This window comes from Lepidochelys olivacea (genome assembly GCF_965140295.1).
Source record: "Lepidochelys olivacea isolate rLepOli2 genome assembly, chromosome: 10".
Lineage (NCBI taxonomy): Eukaryota > Metazoa > Chordata > Testudines > Cheloniidae > Lepidochelys > Lepidochelys olivacea.
Window position 1 is genome coordinate 73,037,448 of NC_140420.1, and position 18,753 is coordinate 73,056,200.

Genomic DNA, 18,753 nt, shown 5'->3' on the forward strand with positions numbered 1-18,753 from the left:
AATGAAACAACGTTGGTCAATGATCGGCAGTGGTCTATCCATACCAACAGCCATGACCATTGTCAAGTATTTGGTAGGTGTCACGTCAAAGGAGAGTTGAGGAGGACTCTGAAGGAGGATCATGAGTTAGTTTTTGCACCTCCCAAGCTTAGGGGGCAGCATGGGAGAAAACGCAAAGGTGCTTTTTTGAAAATGTAACAAGTGAGCGATGGAGGCTGGTATCAGGGCCAATCAGAGGTGAGCATTGACAGCTCAGTCATGAATGAGACATGATAGGTAGGGTGAGGGTTGACTGTGAAGGGCCTCGCTGAATCTTCGCACCTAAGGGTGAGAGAAACTGAGTACCTCATTTTTTATTCTCTCATGCAAATGTCCTGTTAGCTCTGGCCGTGGTCCAATGGGATCGTCTCTAAGTGAGGAGGGAGCTCCCTTCTCCTCTCCACCATCCACGGGACTCTGTGCTCTTGGGTGCACATGTGGTGCTTGTCTCCTCTTAGCCCAGAGGCTCTGTGGGAAGCCATGTCATGGGCAGAATCACTCAAAGGGAGACCACAGGCAGAGCTACAGGACGGTCTGCACTTGCCACCTGGCTTCTAGCCTCTCAAATGTGATGAAAATCAGCTGACCCACAGCTCCCTACTGCAAATGCAAATCAGTCAGACACCAAAATAGAGAGAGCACAACTCGAAGGCCGACCAACCAGCCTGAGGCAGAGTCTAGTCCCATCATGGGGACTACTGTGTTCTGTTACCGTCAGGTCCTACAGACATCTCGTTTCTTGTTTCTGCTCACTCCCATTTCTCCTTCCCTTGTTCCTCCCCTCCCTCCTGCTGTCCCCTGGTGCTGCCTTCCCCATTTCCTCTTCTCGCTCCTTCCCTCCATTTCTTCTGTTTCCTCTCCTCTTTCACTCACTTCCTGTCCTCCTCTCCTCTCTGAGTCAACACCAAGAGCAGGGGAGCAAATGAAGAGCGGGGCCTCCAGCAACCCCCTGAAATTAATAGCCATGGGTATTCTGTATCCCCAAAACCTAAGGGTTTATTTCATTTAGAAAATGCAAACCCTCTCTGTGTGAAGGAGACCTGCTATTTGGGGTCTCAGAATCTCCTAAGATACCTGTTAAGATAAGGAATCTCTTACGATATCTTGAGCCTCTCCTTTCCATTCTGTAATGTGTGGACAGTTCGGATTGGTCTTAAAACACTCCAGCAGGAAGCGTAAATCCCCACTTCTCAGGGAAAATTCTCCCCTTCTCCATTGTGCCAAAAGCACAGATGGGAGAGTCCAGAGACGTACCCGCTGTGCTGCTGGCGGGTGCGCGGGAGGGGCAGGCCACTCCAAAGAGCAGGCTGGTGCTTTAGGAAAAGAGAGAGGGGAGATATCAAACCCAAATGGTGAGGTGTGTAGCAAAGCCTTGGTTCCTTCCCTGAAGTGTCTAATGGACCTGGAGGTGCCAGGAAGCTGAGAGAAAAGCTCCCGACTAACAAGTGAAGAATCACCGCAGCAGCTGAACAGAAATCTTGTCTCCATTAGCTCCCTTGCTCCGTGGAGCCGCAGCATTGGCACTTTGACTTCATGGCCATCTTTACAGAGTCAGAGAGTGTCAGTAGGCAGGTGCTACATTGGCAATTTTTACTTGCCAGAGGGAGTGGCATCTGTGACAAGTGAATTTGGATGGCCCTCCATTTAGCCCTCTAGTTAGTGCATTGCTAGATGTCTCTAAGTGCCCCTCTGGCCCAGACAAGCAGAATTCTGGGAGCTGAAGGTGACCCTTCTCTGTCTGTGTTCATCTCCAGACACATCCTCAGGTCCTCACTTTGCTTGTAAACCATCCTTTCCCAAGTCAGACTCATTCAGTAAGGGTTCACCTGTCTGTGGGTAAACTGCAACCTCTACCTCAGGGCATTGCAAGTAAACTGTACAAGGACAAGTGTGCGGCGGGGAGGGGGACAACAAGTGGGTGCATATTTGGACTTCTTCTTTACTACCCTAACTTCTGGCTTCCCACTCAAGCACCTGACTTGTTTGCATTCTACTGAGATGAGTGAAATGGCTTCTGAGCTACCGAAGTGTTTAGCCGCAAAGGAGATAGCATGATGCCAACTCCTGGATCTTCATGTTATAGCTAAGAAAATAATTTTATCTGGGATCATTGGATGCAAAGCTGCAGAAGCTGTACATGTTAATCTCATGTGTTTCCTCTGCCATTTGCCTTACAACTAGCACTTCACTTCAATGTGATTGTTTAGACAGCAAAACTTTTGGCACGGAGCAAAGTGTCAGTAGGAAAGAAGCATCCACCTGCTGTGCCAAAATCATTCATTGGCAAGGAGAAAAATAATGCTAGCTAGTGGCAGGGTGTAAAAGTTGCATTTACACTGTATTGCTCAAAGCAAACCAATTGCTCCTTAGAAATGAGCATAGTAAAGAAAATTCAGACTCTCTCTCCAGGAATTGTTTCAAGTCTCTCTGCTATGTAACTATCAGAGCTAACCTTCTATAAGCATAAACCCATCCAGCAAAAGTCTCCCTCTCTCTTCCTCCCTTTCCTCTTTCTCACTTGCTCTCTCCAGTTTAACCTCTTCATTGGCACCATCATCTTGGCTTTTTCAAAATAGTGGTTTTGGACATGAATTAATGAAGCAACAGCATCCTCTGGAAAGGGCATTATCAAGAATTATGGACCAGTTTGGCCATGTAATGGCCCTGAAGCAACGCCAAATTGCTTTAAGCCCATAATCCAGAAAATGACCTGTCTAGAGGGTTTTGTGGCTATTATATATGTGTGATGAGCCAAGAGTTGCTTTTTACTGGGGCATAAAATTCTCTGAATGTTTTATTTAACTTTACTGCACTGTATGTGTCCAGTCATGTATCTCTGCTTTCCCTTTCCCTCTGTGAATGGTCTCTAATGGTATTTTGTAGTCTACTGAGTTAGTTTACCTTTCTCGTATGAATGCCATTGTTCTTTGTGATGAAACTGGTCTGCAGAGAGGCTTTGGGTTTATTAGTGCTAAAGGGGCGTAGGGGTGGCGCTTTTATTTCAGCGAATTCTTTTTCTAACCAGTCCTCTACTCTCAGTGACCCTTGTGAGTTAAGCCATTGTCCATATATCTTTTTTTGTTTCATGGTGTTGTTTTTCTATTTCCCCTTTGGCTGGGGGAATATGCATTCCAAATCTAATGTTGTAGCACTGAAGTCTTAGGGATTCACATCAACATGCCAGCCTGTTCCTAACCAATCAGAGCCAGGTTTTTAAAACCACAACACATGGGTCATTTGCACACATAATTTCCACAAGAAATTGAGGCCCCTGGGTGTGCAAATTTTGTACACGTGCACGTTCAAAAATCTCGTTCCTGGTGCATGAGCTGTTGAGCTGCAGAAAGACAAAAGTTCCATTTACAACAGAATGGTGATGGGATTGCAGAGTAGTTCAGGAAAATCAATAGCAATTTGGCACATGCAGCAAAATATTGCCTCTTCATAGAAGAGGATGAAAGTCAGTGTTCGATGTCGGTGTGTTACTATAGCACATGTTACAGTGTCGGTAACAAAGGATCAAAGGTCTCCGAGGGAAGAACTCAGAAGAGCACCAAAAAAATTGTTGCATTCAGTTCTGTTTACATTAAAGTACTTTGGGATAACAGCTTTGGTGCACGGTGATTGAAACGGGGCAGAGGGGAGAAGGATCAGGCAATGGAGCTACACACACAGGGACTGGGGGATATGCCATGAGCTTCTTACGGATGGTGCAACTGCTGTGTTGATTTGAATTGCCAGCATCCAGGAGGATTCCTGGCCAAATCAGATTCCAGTTCCTATGCAGTCCCTTGTCACTCTCTCTAAAGTAACAAAGCACAGTCTAGCCCTTTACTTACCATAAATGCAGGGAGACTGGATTCTGACCTCATGCTAGCTTTATTCTAGTTTAATTACGTTGACTTCAATAGAGTTACATCAGATTTGGATTCACGTACGTAAGAGCAGAATTGGGCCCGCTGCACAGAAGAGATGGGTCTCTCCTTCCAACTGTATATAAGTCATGTGGAATGATCAGCCAGGTCAGTGCACAGGGATGTGACCCACTTGGCTTCCTGAACAGTCAGCCATCCCCGTAACAGATGGGCTAGCAAAGTTAACTTAGGCCCTGTCTATGCTGGGATTTTTGCACCAGGATAGTTACTGCAATGTGAGCATGTTGGTGCAACCCCCCGTGGAGATGCACTATGCAGGGCTTGCATGGCTGAGGTTTACCCTGTTAAGTTGCCAGGACAAGTCACACCAGTGCAGCTCATCTGCATTAGAGACTTTGCATTGGTGTAAGTACACCAATATAGTTACACTAGTGTTATTTGCCCTTGTCTAGACGAGCCTTCAGGTGGCCATGTCACTGCTGGGAGAGGGCCTCTTTGCATTCATTAGTGCCTGCCAGCCGTATAGTCACCTGCAGTCATATCATTAACGTTCACCGAGCTCTGAGTTTCTGTTTCTGCCGCACTCCATGCAGTTGTTTTAGAAGGCAATGCTTTCGACTCCTATGCAGAAAAAGAGATCAATGTCAGAAAGAATAGACTGGGGTCCCCACGGATCCGTGCATATGTGGAGGCACTGAACTAGAACATGTGGTAGTGTGGAGCCTAAAGAAACCCCAGCATAAAAGCATAGGAATTTCTATTTGAATACTGGAGGTTTGGTTTTATTTTATTTTAGTGCTCCTTTTTCTTACACGCATGTGACCTGCAAGCCTAGCAGCCTTGCAAAGACAGACAAGCAATGAATCATTTATGATAGTTTTTGCTCTGTATTCATTAAGGGATTCCTGGCTATTATTCTGTGCCTTAATTGTGCTGACATCCCCGCCATCAGAAATTCCGGGAGGGGTGAGCGCAAAAACATCTGTGACTGGAAAACAAAGCCTCTTTTGACATCCTGTGCTTGCAGGAAAGATCAAAGGGAATGGGGTTGCTTTTTCCTCCTTCTGATCGCATATTGATAAACTTTATCTTGTCTGACTGCAGCTTTCAGTTCTGTGCAAATCCTTCTAAACTAAGTGGCATCTGTTAGCCCTGTAACACCCTTGAGGTTGGTTCCATAATCACTAGTGTCTCTGTCGCCTTCCCTTTGATACCTAGCTCGCTGTGAGAGTAGGCACACATCCTGGTACGCTCCCTGCCATCGTTAAAGACGCCAGAATGAGGCAGTTGAACCCGCAGCAGCGAAATGTGCCTTCTTGAAATGCACAGCCAGGGGTATATTGGGAAGTAGTTGTAACTTTAATATGGCAATATTTTATCATGATGAAGGTACACAGATCCTTCCTTTCTTCTTTTCACAAGGGTCCAATTTGGTGGTAATTTTCTTACAGACACATTTGTTTGGGATGCGAAAGGACAGGAAGCCAAGAACAAGGAGGAGGAGAAGCTACCCTGCCAGTAGAATGCATTGGAGCTGGAGTTCTTTTGAAAAGCCTTTCCAAACCAGCTCAGCACATGACTTATTAGCAGCTAATTAATTGACCGCTGGAGGGTGCACACTTGCCAGCCGGCAAACCCCTCCTTGTAAAGTGCCTGTTGTTTTGGAAAGTGGGCCTTGTTCTCCCTTCACCTCCGTGCCCTGTGCTCCCTTCCAGAATCTCACTGGCTGCTCATGCCTCAGTTTGGTCCCAGCCGAGAACGCTACAGTAATGCACGGAAAATGCCCCAGTCCTGGTTGCCAAGAGGCCTTCTTGACATTCCTCTGCGTGATGTGTGTTTGCAGCATGATTGGAGCCATGGCACAGACGCCGTCAGTTATCATACTCATCAGGTAAGAGCCATGCTGAGGATCTGATGAGTTGCTTGACTCTCAATCCACCGCTTCTTTCAACAGGCTGCCACAGATTAATTGAAAACTGAAAGGCTCCTCCCCTGGGTCTAGATCGAGGGGGACCGTGGTGGCCCACAGGCCATGGGTGTGTAGGGAGGATGGACTCCTGGCGCTGAGTGTTTCTGACTACCATTGGAGTTGACAGGAGCCACAGATGCTCAGCAAATCTCAAGATTTGACCTGCTTTGAGTGGGAGGGCACTACAAAATTACCCAACCTTATACTTTCAGCTGCACTGAATTCACCCTGAGAGTTCCCTTTGGCTTCAATGGGGGCTCGGGCCCCCTGAAAACCAGGCCCCTTATTATGTAGTGCCTAAACCATTTAGGCACTACAAACAAGCAGCTGTAATGGGTTGGGTCACAGAGACCCTTTTGGGAACTGCCACCTGATGTGCCTAGACTACCTCTGAGCCCATTTTCCCTGCCATCTTAGGACTTCAATGCCTTGCCTGGTTTGAGCCAGACATGCTAGCCTGCTACAAACACAGACCCAGGTCTGAACCACATCCCCCAAAAGCTGCAGGGTTTACTGAAAACAGCTTAAGAAGTGGTCCTGTCTCCAGCACTCAGATACCCAACTCCCAATGGGGTCCAAACCCCAAATAAATCCATTTTACCCTGTATAAAGCTTATACAGGGTAAACTCATAAATTGTTCACCCTCTATATCACTGATAGAGAGATATGCACAGCTGTTTGCCCCTTCAGGTATTAATACTTACTCTGGGTTAATTAATAAGTAAAAAGTGATTTTATTAAATACAAAAAGTAGGATTTAAGTGGTTCCAAGTAATAACAGACAGAACAAAGTGAATTACCAAGCAAAATAAAATAAAACACTCAAGTCTAAGCCTAGTACAGTAAGAAAACTGAATGCAGATAAAACCTCACCCTCAGATGTTTCAATAAGCTTCTATCACAGACTGGACACCTTCCTAGTCTGGGCACAATCCTTTCCCCTGGCACAGCCCTTGTTTTCAGCTCCGGTGGTAGCTAGGGGATTTCTCATGATTGCTGCCTCCTTTGTTCTGTTCCACCCCCTTATATAGCTTTGGCACAAGGCGGGAATCCTTTGTCCCTCTCTGTGTTCCCACCCCTCCTTCTAAATGGAAAAGCACCAGGTTTAAAATGGATTCCAGTGCCAGGTGACACGGTCACATGTCCTGTGAGACACACAAGCCTTCATTCCTCCCAGCCTGACTCACAGGAAGGCTTGCCTGCAAACAGAGCCATCCACAGTCAATTGTCCTGGTTAATGGGTGCCATCAAGATTCCAAACCACCATTAACGGCCCACACTTTGCATAATTACAGTAGGCCCTCAGAGTTATATGTCATATTTCTAGTTTCAGATACAAGAATGTTACATACATACAAATAGGATGACCACACTCAGTAGATTATAAGCTTTGTAATGATACCTTACAAGAGACCTTTTGCCTGAAGCATATTCCAGTTACATTATATTCACAGTCATTAGCACATTTTCATAAAATCATATAGAGTGCAACGTCACAATGCTCATCTCCCATTTAGGCATCTGAAAGAAGCAGCCAGAGTTTCAAAAGATCTCCGCATCCCGAGCACAGTGGCAGCTGCTGGATGCTGTGCACACGTCAATCACTTTGTCTCTGCAGGTCTCTGTTAGGTTCAGCATGACCACATTCATTGCTGGGGTAGCTCCACTTACTTCAGTGTCTAATACTGACCTGAGGAAAGAATAAGGGAATTGATTCTGTGCAGCTCAAGGGGCAAGGAGGGCTGTGAATCTGGTAAGGAGGGGTCCATGCAGGTATGCTGCAAAGGAAAAGGGCAGACCTTGTTCTCCCCATCTGTCTAGAAACCATGAAGTGGAAAGGAAATTAGGAGAGTTCTGCTTCTGTTGCAGGGAATAAATGTGTTCAAGCTAAAATCAGTCAGGTGGCAGGATCGCAGCTGCATGACACCTGCAAGCAGTGGTTTCATGAGGCTTTTTTAGATATAGCCTAGAGATCCTAGGAGGCTGCAAAAAGAAACCCAAAAAGGCCTAGGGATGAATTTATGAGCTAGTGTAGGACAACATGCACGCATCACCAGAAGCGAAAACTCTCATGCTGGCCCAAATGCTGACATCAGTGGGAATTAGAGATGCTCAGTATCTCTCTGGATTTGGCCCAACATGCATACAAAGACAAAAGCATCATCTCCAGCTGAATTACTGTGTGCTATTTCCACACACACACAACTGTCTGCCCCCTGAGATGCATGTGTCTACCTAACTTCGCCTTTATTCAGAATCACTGCATCCATCCATGCCATTGCTTACAGCCTATTCTAATCTGAGGGGCAATAAGCAGATCCATTCTGCGGTCTGGAAAATTCCAGTAAAGTTCAATCAATAGGGTCTGTGTTAGAAACACTTTTGAGTGGATCTCAGGCAGATCGCTTATGTGAGGGCAGGTCTCCCTGCAGAGAATAGAATGAGATATTCCACCTACTAGTTCATTTCTCTCCTGGCATCTGTAGTAGCTAAACGGAAATCAAATTTTCAGTGATCAATATTGTGGCAAAGGTAATTTGAGGCTTGAAGGGTTCTTTGTTGAGAGAAATTATCAGCACTCGTAGGATCCTGAACAGAGTCTTCTTAATGTGCATCTTCAAATACAACAAGCCAATGTCCAGGTGGGAAAGAGAACACAAGAGAAAAGTGGAAAGATTCAAAAACTTCACTTCACAACCCTTTGAAATTGACAATTCACAGCCCTGAAAGTCATATCTTAACTATATTCCTGCCAGAACCACCAATATCTATCATAAATGCACAGAAGAAGAGACAGTGACGGGCCAAGCATCACCTGGTGTTCTGGACACTCCACAGGTTTGAATCAACTGGTTCCACAAACCAATGTCACTTGGTATGTGGGTCCCAGGTGTTACTAGTGATGAGTTTGAATTAGAACTCCCAGTTCTCCCAGATCAGCCAAAGTGAAGCCCATCCCTGGCTGACCCGGTTGCAATTGTGCCGAATGCAGCTGAGCAGGGAAGTGTCTTCTCCTGGTCCAGCCAGCAGGGACATATTCAGAGGATTCACCAGGACATCTGGCTCTTTGCACAACCTTGAAGTCTGGTTTAAATGTCCATACTGTAATCTCAGGCACTGAAGTTTTCAACACAGCCTGGAACCAGATAACTAAGGAGACTATGGGAGATAACTTCATGTCATTCCGGGATGTCCTAACAGTGCTGTGATCAGAGATATAAAGGACGTTTTCGGGACTCTCTGGTGTTATTATTGTTGTTATTTATCCATCACCCAAAGGTGTGGTAAGTGCTACACAGACCTAAATTAAGACAGGTGGCACCCTGAAGAGTTTACACTCAATCTCGTACCTATTAGATTCAATGGAAAAATTCACACTAACTTCAGTGGGAGTTAGATAAGATTCTAAATATACAAAAACAGATGGAAGAAAAGGAAGAACATTAATGCTGGTTGATAAGTATGTTTCACACAGAAAAATAAAAAAAAAATCCCTCTTCAAATTTTTCAATGAAAAGTCGAAAACTGACAATTTTTCATTTTTTTAACTGAAAAAATTGAAAATTTTAAACAAAAATTTAAAAAGCCATTTTTTATTTTAAAAGTTTCAACTGAAAAACTTTAGCCACTTCTAAAACAACCCCAACAAAACAAAACACAACAACCTATGTAAGAAACCTGACTGAGGTTAAGTTTGGTAACCGTCTATTTTTCACTTTTTCCCTCCCTTTCACAGGACCTCCTTTGAGCCAGGCCATTAACCGCTGAAATGCCTTTGCAAGTGTTGAGGTAGATTTTTCATCACTTGAAGTCTTTAAATCAAGACTGGTTGTCTTTCAAAACACTATTTCCCTCCATTGCACATGTATGGCAGGCACCCGTTTCAAGCACAGGTGTCACTAACAACACCTAACGAGACCATGCAAGGGATTAATAGAAGCAGGGACCGGACACTTTTAAGTTTCCTTTCAACACAGACCTTTTCATCAGGGGTTCATTGCCTTGCTTCCCTGAACCATTATGCTCTGTGGAACATAAAGTGCTGAATAAGAGAATGCACGTTCATGATCAGATTAATCCCTGGTAAAATTCCAATGACTTCAGTGGGTTTATACCAGTGGCATGACTTTAGCCTATAGCATCATATGAATTATGTGAATGGGAAGTTAATGCTTGTTCTTAAGGTGTCTTCAGAGATTAATGCCAGCCAGATAGAGTGGGTTACATTCAAAGTGAAGGGCCACGATTAGCCTGGCCTATTATCTTCCCAATTTAAAACTAATCAGAAACTAATCTCACTTTCACAAACATCACCCTGTATGGGCAGGTCGGCGTATCAACCTTTGCTGATCTGGCTGATTTAATAGCTGGACCTGGGAATGACAAGTTGGTCATTTGTCCTCCCTGCTATTTCACTCACATTCCCTCCACCCCATCTCACACGCAATTAAGTTATAATAAAAACGATTTTGTTGGTTTATAACCTACTGATTCAAAGCAGCCAGGGCCTGAAAGATAATACAGGGATTCTATCAATGATAATTTACTGGGATGGATTTGCATTTTTTTCCCTTCCAATGACAAGATTAGTTCCCATTATTAACAACGCAGCTAAATTCCAGAACCCATCATGCGGCTGCAGTTGCAGTTATTTTTCAGGCTTCAGGCAGATGGACCAAGGGGGAAGAAAAAGAGAAGAAGCCTGTTAATGATTTTCTGAAGAGGTGACAGTGGCGTCCTGATTGACAGCAAAGCACAGCGACGGGGTTTGTTAATGAAAGCAGTATGGTAACAATCAATTTTCCTCTCTCCCTTTCTCCTCTATACAGAACAGTGAGCCCTGAACTTAAGTCTTATGCTTTGGGTGTGCTTTTCCTGCTGCTCCGTTTGCTAGGTACGTGCAGTGATTTCTTCTTTCTTCCCCCACACCCTAAAAAGTAACTAAATATTTATATGTGCGTCAAGGTGTGAGTGCCCATTGATTCCCCCTCTTTGGATGTTGAACGCCTGTCCTATGCTGTCATTTATCATTGGGGTCTGAAGCGAGGAGATCCAAATCCTTTCTCTGCAGTGCGGATGGAAAGGCCTCCAAGGGTCATGGCACATGGCTCTCCTGCCATTTCAATCACGCTCATGTTGGAAATCGTGGTGTTGAGTGAGATAGCCTCCCTCCCAGCTAGTTAATTCTCCACAGTCATTATTAACATGTCAGCTGCTTGTGAAATTACTTCTTTACTGTGCTGCTGACTTACAGGGATAAACAATTTCACACCACTTTGAGGATAGGAGCTTTGTTATTCCATTGGGTGGCAGCTGAGTCCTCCTGGTCTCTGTGGGAGGAAAACAAAAGGAAAAAAAAAACAGGCTTTATCTGAATGCTGTTGCCGGGTTTAATCTCCCATTAAAATACATTTGGTCAAACCGTTGGATCAATGTATGTCTCTTCATGCCTGAATAAAAGAGAAAACGTTATCTGTAATTGTCTTTTCCCTTGTAACGGGATGACTGTGGGGGAGTGGGCTTAAAGGCACAGACCCTGTTTCTCAGAACTTTGGACCTCATTTTGTCTGATGCATTGCTCTGGGGTCGGTCTCACTGATGTGTTCTGTTGGTATTCTACTCGTGGGTTTCTGCTGATTCAGTGGGCCAGACTTCACTCTCACCCAGTAGGAGTGGAATAGTCCCTTATTCTATGAGTGCTCCCAGTGATTTCACTGAGCAAGGTGCAATTCAATATGAGTAGATATGTCAGAATCTAGCTCAATGTTAGTTTTTTGTAGCGTAGATCCATCTACTGTGTGGTTGTAGTAGAAGGATTTTACCCCATACTATGACAGTGTGGTATAGACGGAAGTGCCACTATTCCAATGAAGTCCTTCAGGATTTGGCTACTCGTTTCTTCTCTACTAGGCGATTATTTACTTGTGCAGTTTGGAATCATAGAATATCAGGGTTGGAAGGGACCTCAGGAGGTCATCTAGTCCAACCCCCTGCTCAAAGCAGGACCAACCCCCAATTTTTGCCCCAGATCCCTAAATGGCCCTCTCAAGGATTGAACTCACAACCCTGGGTTTAGCAGGCCAATGCTCAAACTACTGAGCTATCCCTTCATTGGCCTTCACTAGGGCAGCCTTTTTTCTTTCATAGAGAGGGGCTTAAAACCCCACAGTCCCATGTATCCCACTGAATGGTCTCTGAGTGTAAGGTCCTTATTTTGCATCAGAATTCTGGTGCCAAGTTTTTCTCCAGGAGCCAGTGAGATGCATGAGCATAAAGGCCCAATCCAGCTTCCACTGAAGTCAATGGGAATCTTTCAGCACTGGTCAAAGGTCTGAAATGCACTCCCTCACCAAAAGCTAAACGCTTTGCTCAGTGCTCAGAAAAGAAGAAAACACCACAAGACTTTGGTGGCTGATCCAAAGCCCAGGGAAATCACTGGGAGTCTTCTCGTTGACTTTGGGTCAGTCCCTTAATGCACGGTGTTTGCTTTTGCTGTCCATACTGTTTTAGGTTCTTGTCCTGTTCTCAGCTCTTGCAGGTTGAATGCAGAATCCCAAACGCAGGACCTGGCAGTTAAGCAAGGGAGGGATTTTGATTTTACATTCCAAATGTAAATGTATTTGCGATGGTAGTTACTAATTTTGTATTATTGTATTGTAGCTTATTATTGTTGTTGTTTGAGAAGTCTGCATGTATGATTCTGTGAGGGCTATTTTCTGCCACCAGTACTTGGGATAAGAAGCACCTTACTCTTCCATTAGTCCCCGGGACACTGCAGTAACTCTTTTTTGTAGCAAAACACATGCTGCCCTATCGCAGCAGAATCCCTGTGGAATACGATAATACAGCCAGGAGGATATCAGCCCAGCTATGGGGGACTACACGAGGATAAGGTATTACTCAATGTGAGTGAAGATATCCAAAACGCGCCCTTAATAATTTGAGGTTTTCTGGGTAGGTTGATTTTAAAAGCTTTTTCAGTTCACCTTTCAGCTTAGACTTAAAAGGGGACTAATAATAGCTTCTTCTTGAACCAAAGGAGAGTATTAAATATCTGAGGTACGAGACCCAGAGGTGCAATCTGAGTTAATAGATTTTAGTAAGGCAGAGGATGCTTCTTTAAACAGCTCTGCAGTTTCTGCTCTAAAATGTATATAGCAGCAATTTGTTCAACACTTTGCAATAAGAAGTAGAGCATGATTGAATCTCTTTAATATTCACTGTAATAACATGAAACATGACTGAAGTCTCCTGATATCCTGCCAGATGTATTATCTTATTCCATAGGAATTCTGATATGATAGAGCAGCATATTAATGTCTTGGTATGAAAGTGTTACTGTGGGTTCTTAGAAAAGAAACTAAAACAGTTCCGGTGGAGCCCCCATGGTATTGAAAGCTTCAGCTACTGTATAAGAGGCTCTGATATGGAGATTCTTTTCCAAATACCATCTCACTTCTTCATATATGCTGTCATTGAAAGGACCTGAGTTGAAAGTGCATACCTAAATACCCCACTCCTAGTAGCTGGGGAAGTTCAGATCTGGATTGGAACTTTGCATCTCAGGCTTATCTAAAGGTGAAAAAACTTTTGCAAATGGCACAAGTCAAACATGTCTGGTAATTCCATCCTGATTGCATTGGCAACTGTCAGCATTAACTATGCACGACTGAAATGGCAAATAGATTTATGCATGACAATAAGATCCTGGACATTCCCCTTTCCAGATGGTGTTTGCAGTTTGTCCCCAAAACATGCAGCTCAAGTGCAATATCTGGCTACCAATGGAGTTTCTGATAGTTTTGTTTTAAATCCAGCCTCCTAGCATCACTCAGTGTGACACACTGAAAGTGCAAGGCATGTCCATCGAGCCAGGCTTTGGAGGCCATAGACCTCCCTTAATTCCAAAGCACTCTACATGTCAAGTCTAGTCTCACTTGTTGGAAGTCTCTAGCCCTTGTCCTTGTGGAGATAGCACTCAAAAAGGTCTTCAACGCAAACTGGTTGCTTGGGTTGAAAGTTTTTCACAGCTGTTTTCCCTAAAGACCTCAGTTTATTCACAGCTCCTATGCAGCTCAGGTTTGGCTCTTGGGGACAATGAAACAGGTCCCAAGAGCTTAAGGATCCCAGGGCGTTTTGTTCATGCCAACATCTAGTTTTTACTCTTATTATGGCACTCTAGAGCCAGTTCAGCGCTGGGAGAGTAAATTGGATTCCATTCTGCCTTGTGTATCATCAACACCATCTGTTAGCTTGGTTCTGGAGCTGAATTTTCAGATCCGAGGTTGAGTTTGTGGTTGTCCACACTCATTTAAAAAGAAAATCACCTTTTAACTTGCAAACCAGCCCAGCTTGATCTGGAAAGCGTTAAGAAAACAAATAGCAAGAGGTGCAGTGTCATTTCTCAGGGCATTACCACACTTTACAGTTGAAGGGAATATCCTTTTGTTGGCCAGTTATCTGTTTTTATTTACTGGTTTATATCCCTGGTGTTAATAACTGATTAAAGGAAGTACTGAAAGCTGACATAGCCTGATAACTTCTGCATTTATTAGCCAATGTGAAAGATCAAACAAAAATCTGCAGAGTTCTAGTCATTAACAGAGTGAAATAAAGAGGTTTCACATCCCAGAGGCAAAGGAGAAGGCAAACAACGTATTTGTATTCCTGCCATATATTGTCATACAGCAAAGAAATGGCATTCATGTCAAGCTAAGGAATGGTGTCTCATTTATGCCAAGAAATCCAGAGTTAATGGTGAAGCTTGATCCTTAATTCATCAGCCCTCTGCCAGATAGTGCAACCCATATGTCTCTCTGTCTACATTCGTATTTCTAGAGCTCCAGTCACCTCAGTATCTGGAAATGGGGTGTTGGCCAAATTCCAGAAGGAGAAATTATGTTCTGCCAACCTAAAATTGGCTCTGTTGTTTTCTTGGAGACTATATTCTTCTTCACTTCCTGTCCTAAACCCTAGCAGTGATGTTAGTAATCAGTTTTAAATCAATGTTGTTTTCCACTACCCAAAACTATCTTAGAGGTGAGTGAAATGATTCCTACTACATAAAGCTTCCAGAACTTTCTTTTGATTGTTAAGGTGTGCACAAATGCCAATTTATGTGCTCAAAGGTGGGATTTAAATCTCCTCTTTCGGTGCCCACTGTCTGTAAAGCACTTGTGGATCTTGTCAGAATGAAAGACATTTATGTATTTGATTATGTAAGACTGAAGACCCCTGCAGTATCCAAGCAGAAAGGGGAACCCAAAGATTGTATTGCTGAGTGAGTTTAATGAGACTTTGAGCATTGCTTTAAGGTCATGGCCCTGTTGTGAACCACTCGCAGCAGAGTTCAGCTGAGAAATGCTGATTTGCCCTTAACTGCAGTGATTCAAGGAGAGAGTTCTGCTGTGGTATTTCACTTTGTGGGATAATGACAGAATCACTTTCTTTCAGGTCCATTCCCCTGCACTTATTAGAGATCATTCTCCCTCTTCCTTAGATCCTAAATCTGGACGCCCCCAAACTTGGGGAAAGTTCAGATCTGGATCTGAACTCCACAGCTAATTTCAGACTTTGTAGTGGACTTCAGGAAAACCCTGGATGTGAACACCATGAACCATCCAGAGCCAAGTTTCATAGCTTAGGCCCCTCTCTGCTTCTTTATGAAACTCTGTGACCAGCCTTAATAGGCTATGTTCAAACAGCAAATCAGAAGTGTAAGGACAAACGACTTAAAACTGAGTTGTGGTGTTTGTGGGATAGTGAGTGATCCCCTCCATAACTGTTGAACCCCGGCCAGTTCTTCAGGGGATCACGTGGGGTGACAGTCCCCACCAGATACGTTTAGTTTGCCTTGGAATTAGAGATCCTGAGAGAACCACAAGATTTGTCGGCATCCACCAGCCTTAATTAAAAATCCCCTTTGCACTCACTATGGCTGAGTCCTGTCCCTTTACCCCAAGGGTCACTACAGCATGTCTCTTTTATTTTGACAGGTTTTATCCCGCCACCCTTGATCTTTGGGGCTGGAATTGACTCAACCTGTCTGTTCTGGAGCACGTTTTGCGGCGAGCAAGGAGCCTGCGTATTATATGACAATGTCGTCTATAGATACCTGTATGTTAGCATTGCTATAGCTCTGAAATCTTTCGCATTCATCTTATACACAACCACCTGGCAGTGCTTGAGGAAAAACTATAAAAGATACATCAAGAACCATGAAGGTGGGCTGACCACTAGTGAATTCTTTGCCTCTACTCTCACTCTAGACAATCTGGGGCGGGACTCTGTGCCCCAAAACCAGTCACAGAGGACAAAATTTATCTATAACCTTGAAGATCACGAATGGTGTGAAAACATGGAGTCTGTTTTATAGTGACTAAGGATGGATGAACTCTATATTAATAATATATGGGTCCTTTTTAATTAAAAGAGAGAGAGAGAATAAAATTTAAAAAACAGGAAACTTTTGTCCTTTTCTCAAAAATCAGAGCCAAGGATTCAGAATAACAAAATCTTTTAATGGGATCATTTTTGAAATCCTGCCGGAGTGCTGGAGAGAACACGAAACCACTTCTGTTGGGTACCAGCCCCTTTGATGATGGTACAATCTTCCAGGATAGAATCACCTGCAAGGGCATTGGGAGCTGCAAACCCAGGGTTTTGTCGGAGACCTCATCAGATGGACATTCTTGGGCACCTGGTGAGAAGAAACAAGCAAATAACAGCAATTCCAGAATAAGCGTTAGTGACTCTGCATGCCATTAGGGATCTGTGTGGCCCTGTCATCTCTGCAATATGGGCTAAAGGGTTAGCCAGTCTGGGTGCTGTTGAAGTCCAATGCACTCTCTCAGTGATGTCAGAGAGGGAAGAGTGCTGGAGTTATTAAACTACTTACACTCTGTCACCAGCCATGATTCCATGATAGATACTTTGAATGCGCCCGTATACCTTCTAGCCAGCACACATTGATGGTCAAAAGGCTCCACTGTCCTTCCAGCAGACCTCAGATTTCGGTTCTCTGTGAATGGCTGTGCTCAGATCTTTAAAACCCAGTAAAGTTCAAGTCATTTGCTTACACTTGCCAAATGTTCTGTCATTTTTTAAAAAATTCCAAACATTTGTCTGTATAATCCTTTTAAGATTTTTTTAAACTACTTTCAAATTTATATTAACCCTTAAATCACTGACCGTGTTCGATGGGAGGAACTTATTATACCAATTGCATTTTTTTTCTGGTTTCTTTTCAATATGCCACAACATCATGCCAGGGATTCAGCTAATCCATTGCATTTTTTTTAATCTGTATGCCTTCTTTCTGATGCACTGTCAAACCAATGAGGACATGCATTATTAAAAAGAAATTAAAAGAGAGAGTGAATGCTCTGTGTCTCTATGAAAATAATTATCAGTTGGAGAATTCTAGTATACTATAATAATTTACAGATTATTTCTTCATATGACATATGGCTCTGTGAATACATAGATGGAGAGACCCTTTGTTTATGTACTCTCCAGTTTTTAAATATATATTATTTGCAGTCAAAGGTCAGATGGGAGTGTTCCTTAAAATTATTGTGTGTGTGTGTGTGAGAGAGAGAGAGAGAGAGAATACTGAGCTCTGTCCTTCAATCCATACTTAGACAATTTCTATTCACATGAGTAGTCCCATTAATTTCAAGGAGACCACTCAAGTGAGGAAACAGTGCAGGATCTGACTTACTAAGGGCCAAATGTTGCCCTTAGAGTTGCATTCAGGGCTCCCATAAAGGGGCAGAATTTTCAAAAGCACCCAAATATTGACCATTACTCACTTGGACCAGAGTTAGGGCAATACTGAGCACTTTTGAAAATCACACCCAGATTCTATAGGAAATGCCCCCATGGATCCTCGGAAAGAACTGGCATGATCTCTTGAATTAGAGTCTTGTCCAATGCCCTTTGAAATCAAGGGGAGTCTTTCTGTAGACTTCGGTGGGCATTGGATCGGACTTTTCCTATATGATCTTTTTCCAGGACATTCCTACTGTTAAGCAATAAAAAGTGGCTGTGTGTAATGAATTTTCTCCAACCATAATTGAAACCAGCCATGTTTCCAATGGAGTAAATGTCAGTAGCATTTTAAGGGTTAGCATTATTAATTCAAAATCCTGGTTTTTTTGGTTGGTCTTTTAAAGCGGTTGTGAACCTGCAAACATTTAGAAACATAACCCATCATGTCAGACTAAACACAGGATGTAACTCCCATGTATCCCAGGAGTGGGTGAGCTTCCCAGAGTCATGTTCATTGCTGGCAATGGACACACCAAAATCCTCAGAATGGAACAGTGAAGTTACCTTGCCACTCGTGTTCAGTACCATTTTAGCAGACCTTGCTCTAACTGAGACAATTAAAAGCTGGCAGCATAAGACAATTTCCAGCTGACTTACTTTACTTTACTGGCGTGTTTTGTAATTTATGCACTGCATTAAATGTTCAGCAACAAAAAGGGCAAAGAACCCAGTATATCAAATAAGCTGCACTGTGCCAAATACTCAACCAATATTGTAACTATATATGTTTTTATTCTTGGCTTGGAGCCTTGTTCAGAATCATTTGATAAAGAGAGGAGTGGGAGGGGAGAAAGGAGCATTATGCAGTACCATTTGTATCTATTGGGTGGTAAATGATATTTAGATCAGTTTATTATATCCTGTCTGCTAAAATAGAGATACTGCATCCATAAGCCAATGAATTAAACAAAGGGACAGGTTGCATAACTGTCTCATAAAATATGTATAATTGTCAATTATAAGCCTTTGAAATCTTTCTGTACAGTTTTCCTTATTTTGAAAATGTATTGCTTATAGAATGCTGCCTTTTTCAGACG

At 43.4% G+C, this 18,753-nt stretch overlaps 1 protein-coding gene across 1 annotated transcript in view; it reads left to right on the forward strand.

The window, feature by feature from the left end:
* The window catches only part of SLCO3A1 (solute carrier organic anion transporter family member 3A1), a 203,480-nt gene extending 186,514 nt beyond the window's left edge, over positions 1-16,966 (forward strand). The window contains exons 8-10 of the mRNA XM_084640815.1: positions 5,630-5,805; positions 10,714-10,778; positions 15,880-16,966. Coding sequence (XP_084496941.1) covers positions 5,630-5,805; positions 10,714-10,778; positions 15,880-16,259 — 621 coding nt within the window. The 3' untranslated portion in view covers positions 16,260-16,966. The remainder of the gene's footprint in view (positions 1-5,629; positions 5,806-10,713; positions 10,779-15,879) is intronic.
* Positions 16,967-18,753: the final 1,787 nt, after the last annotated feature.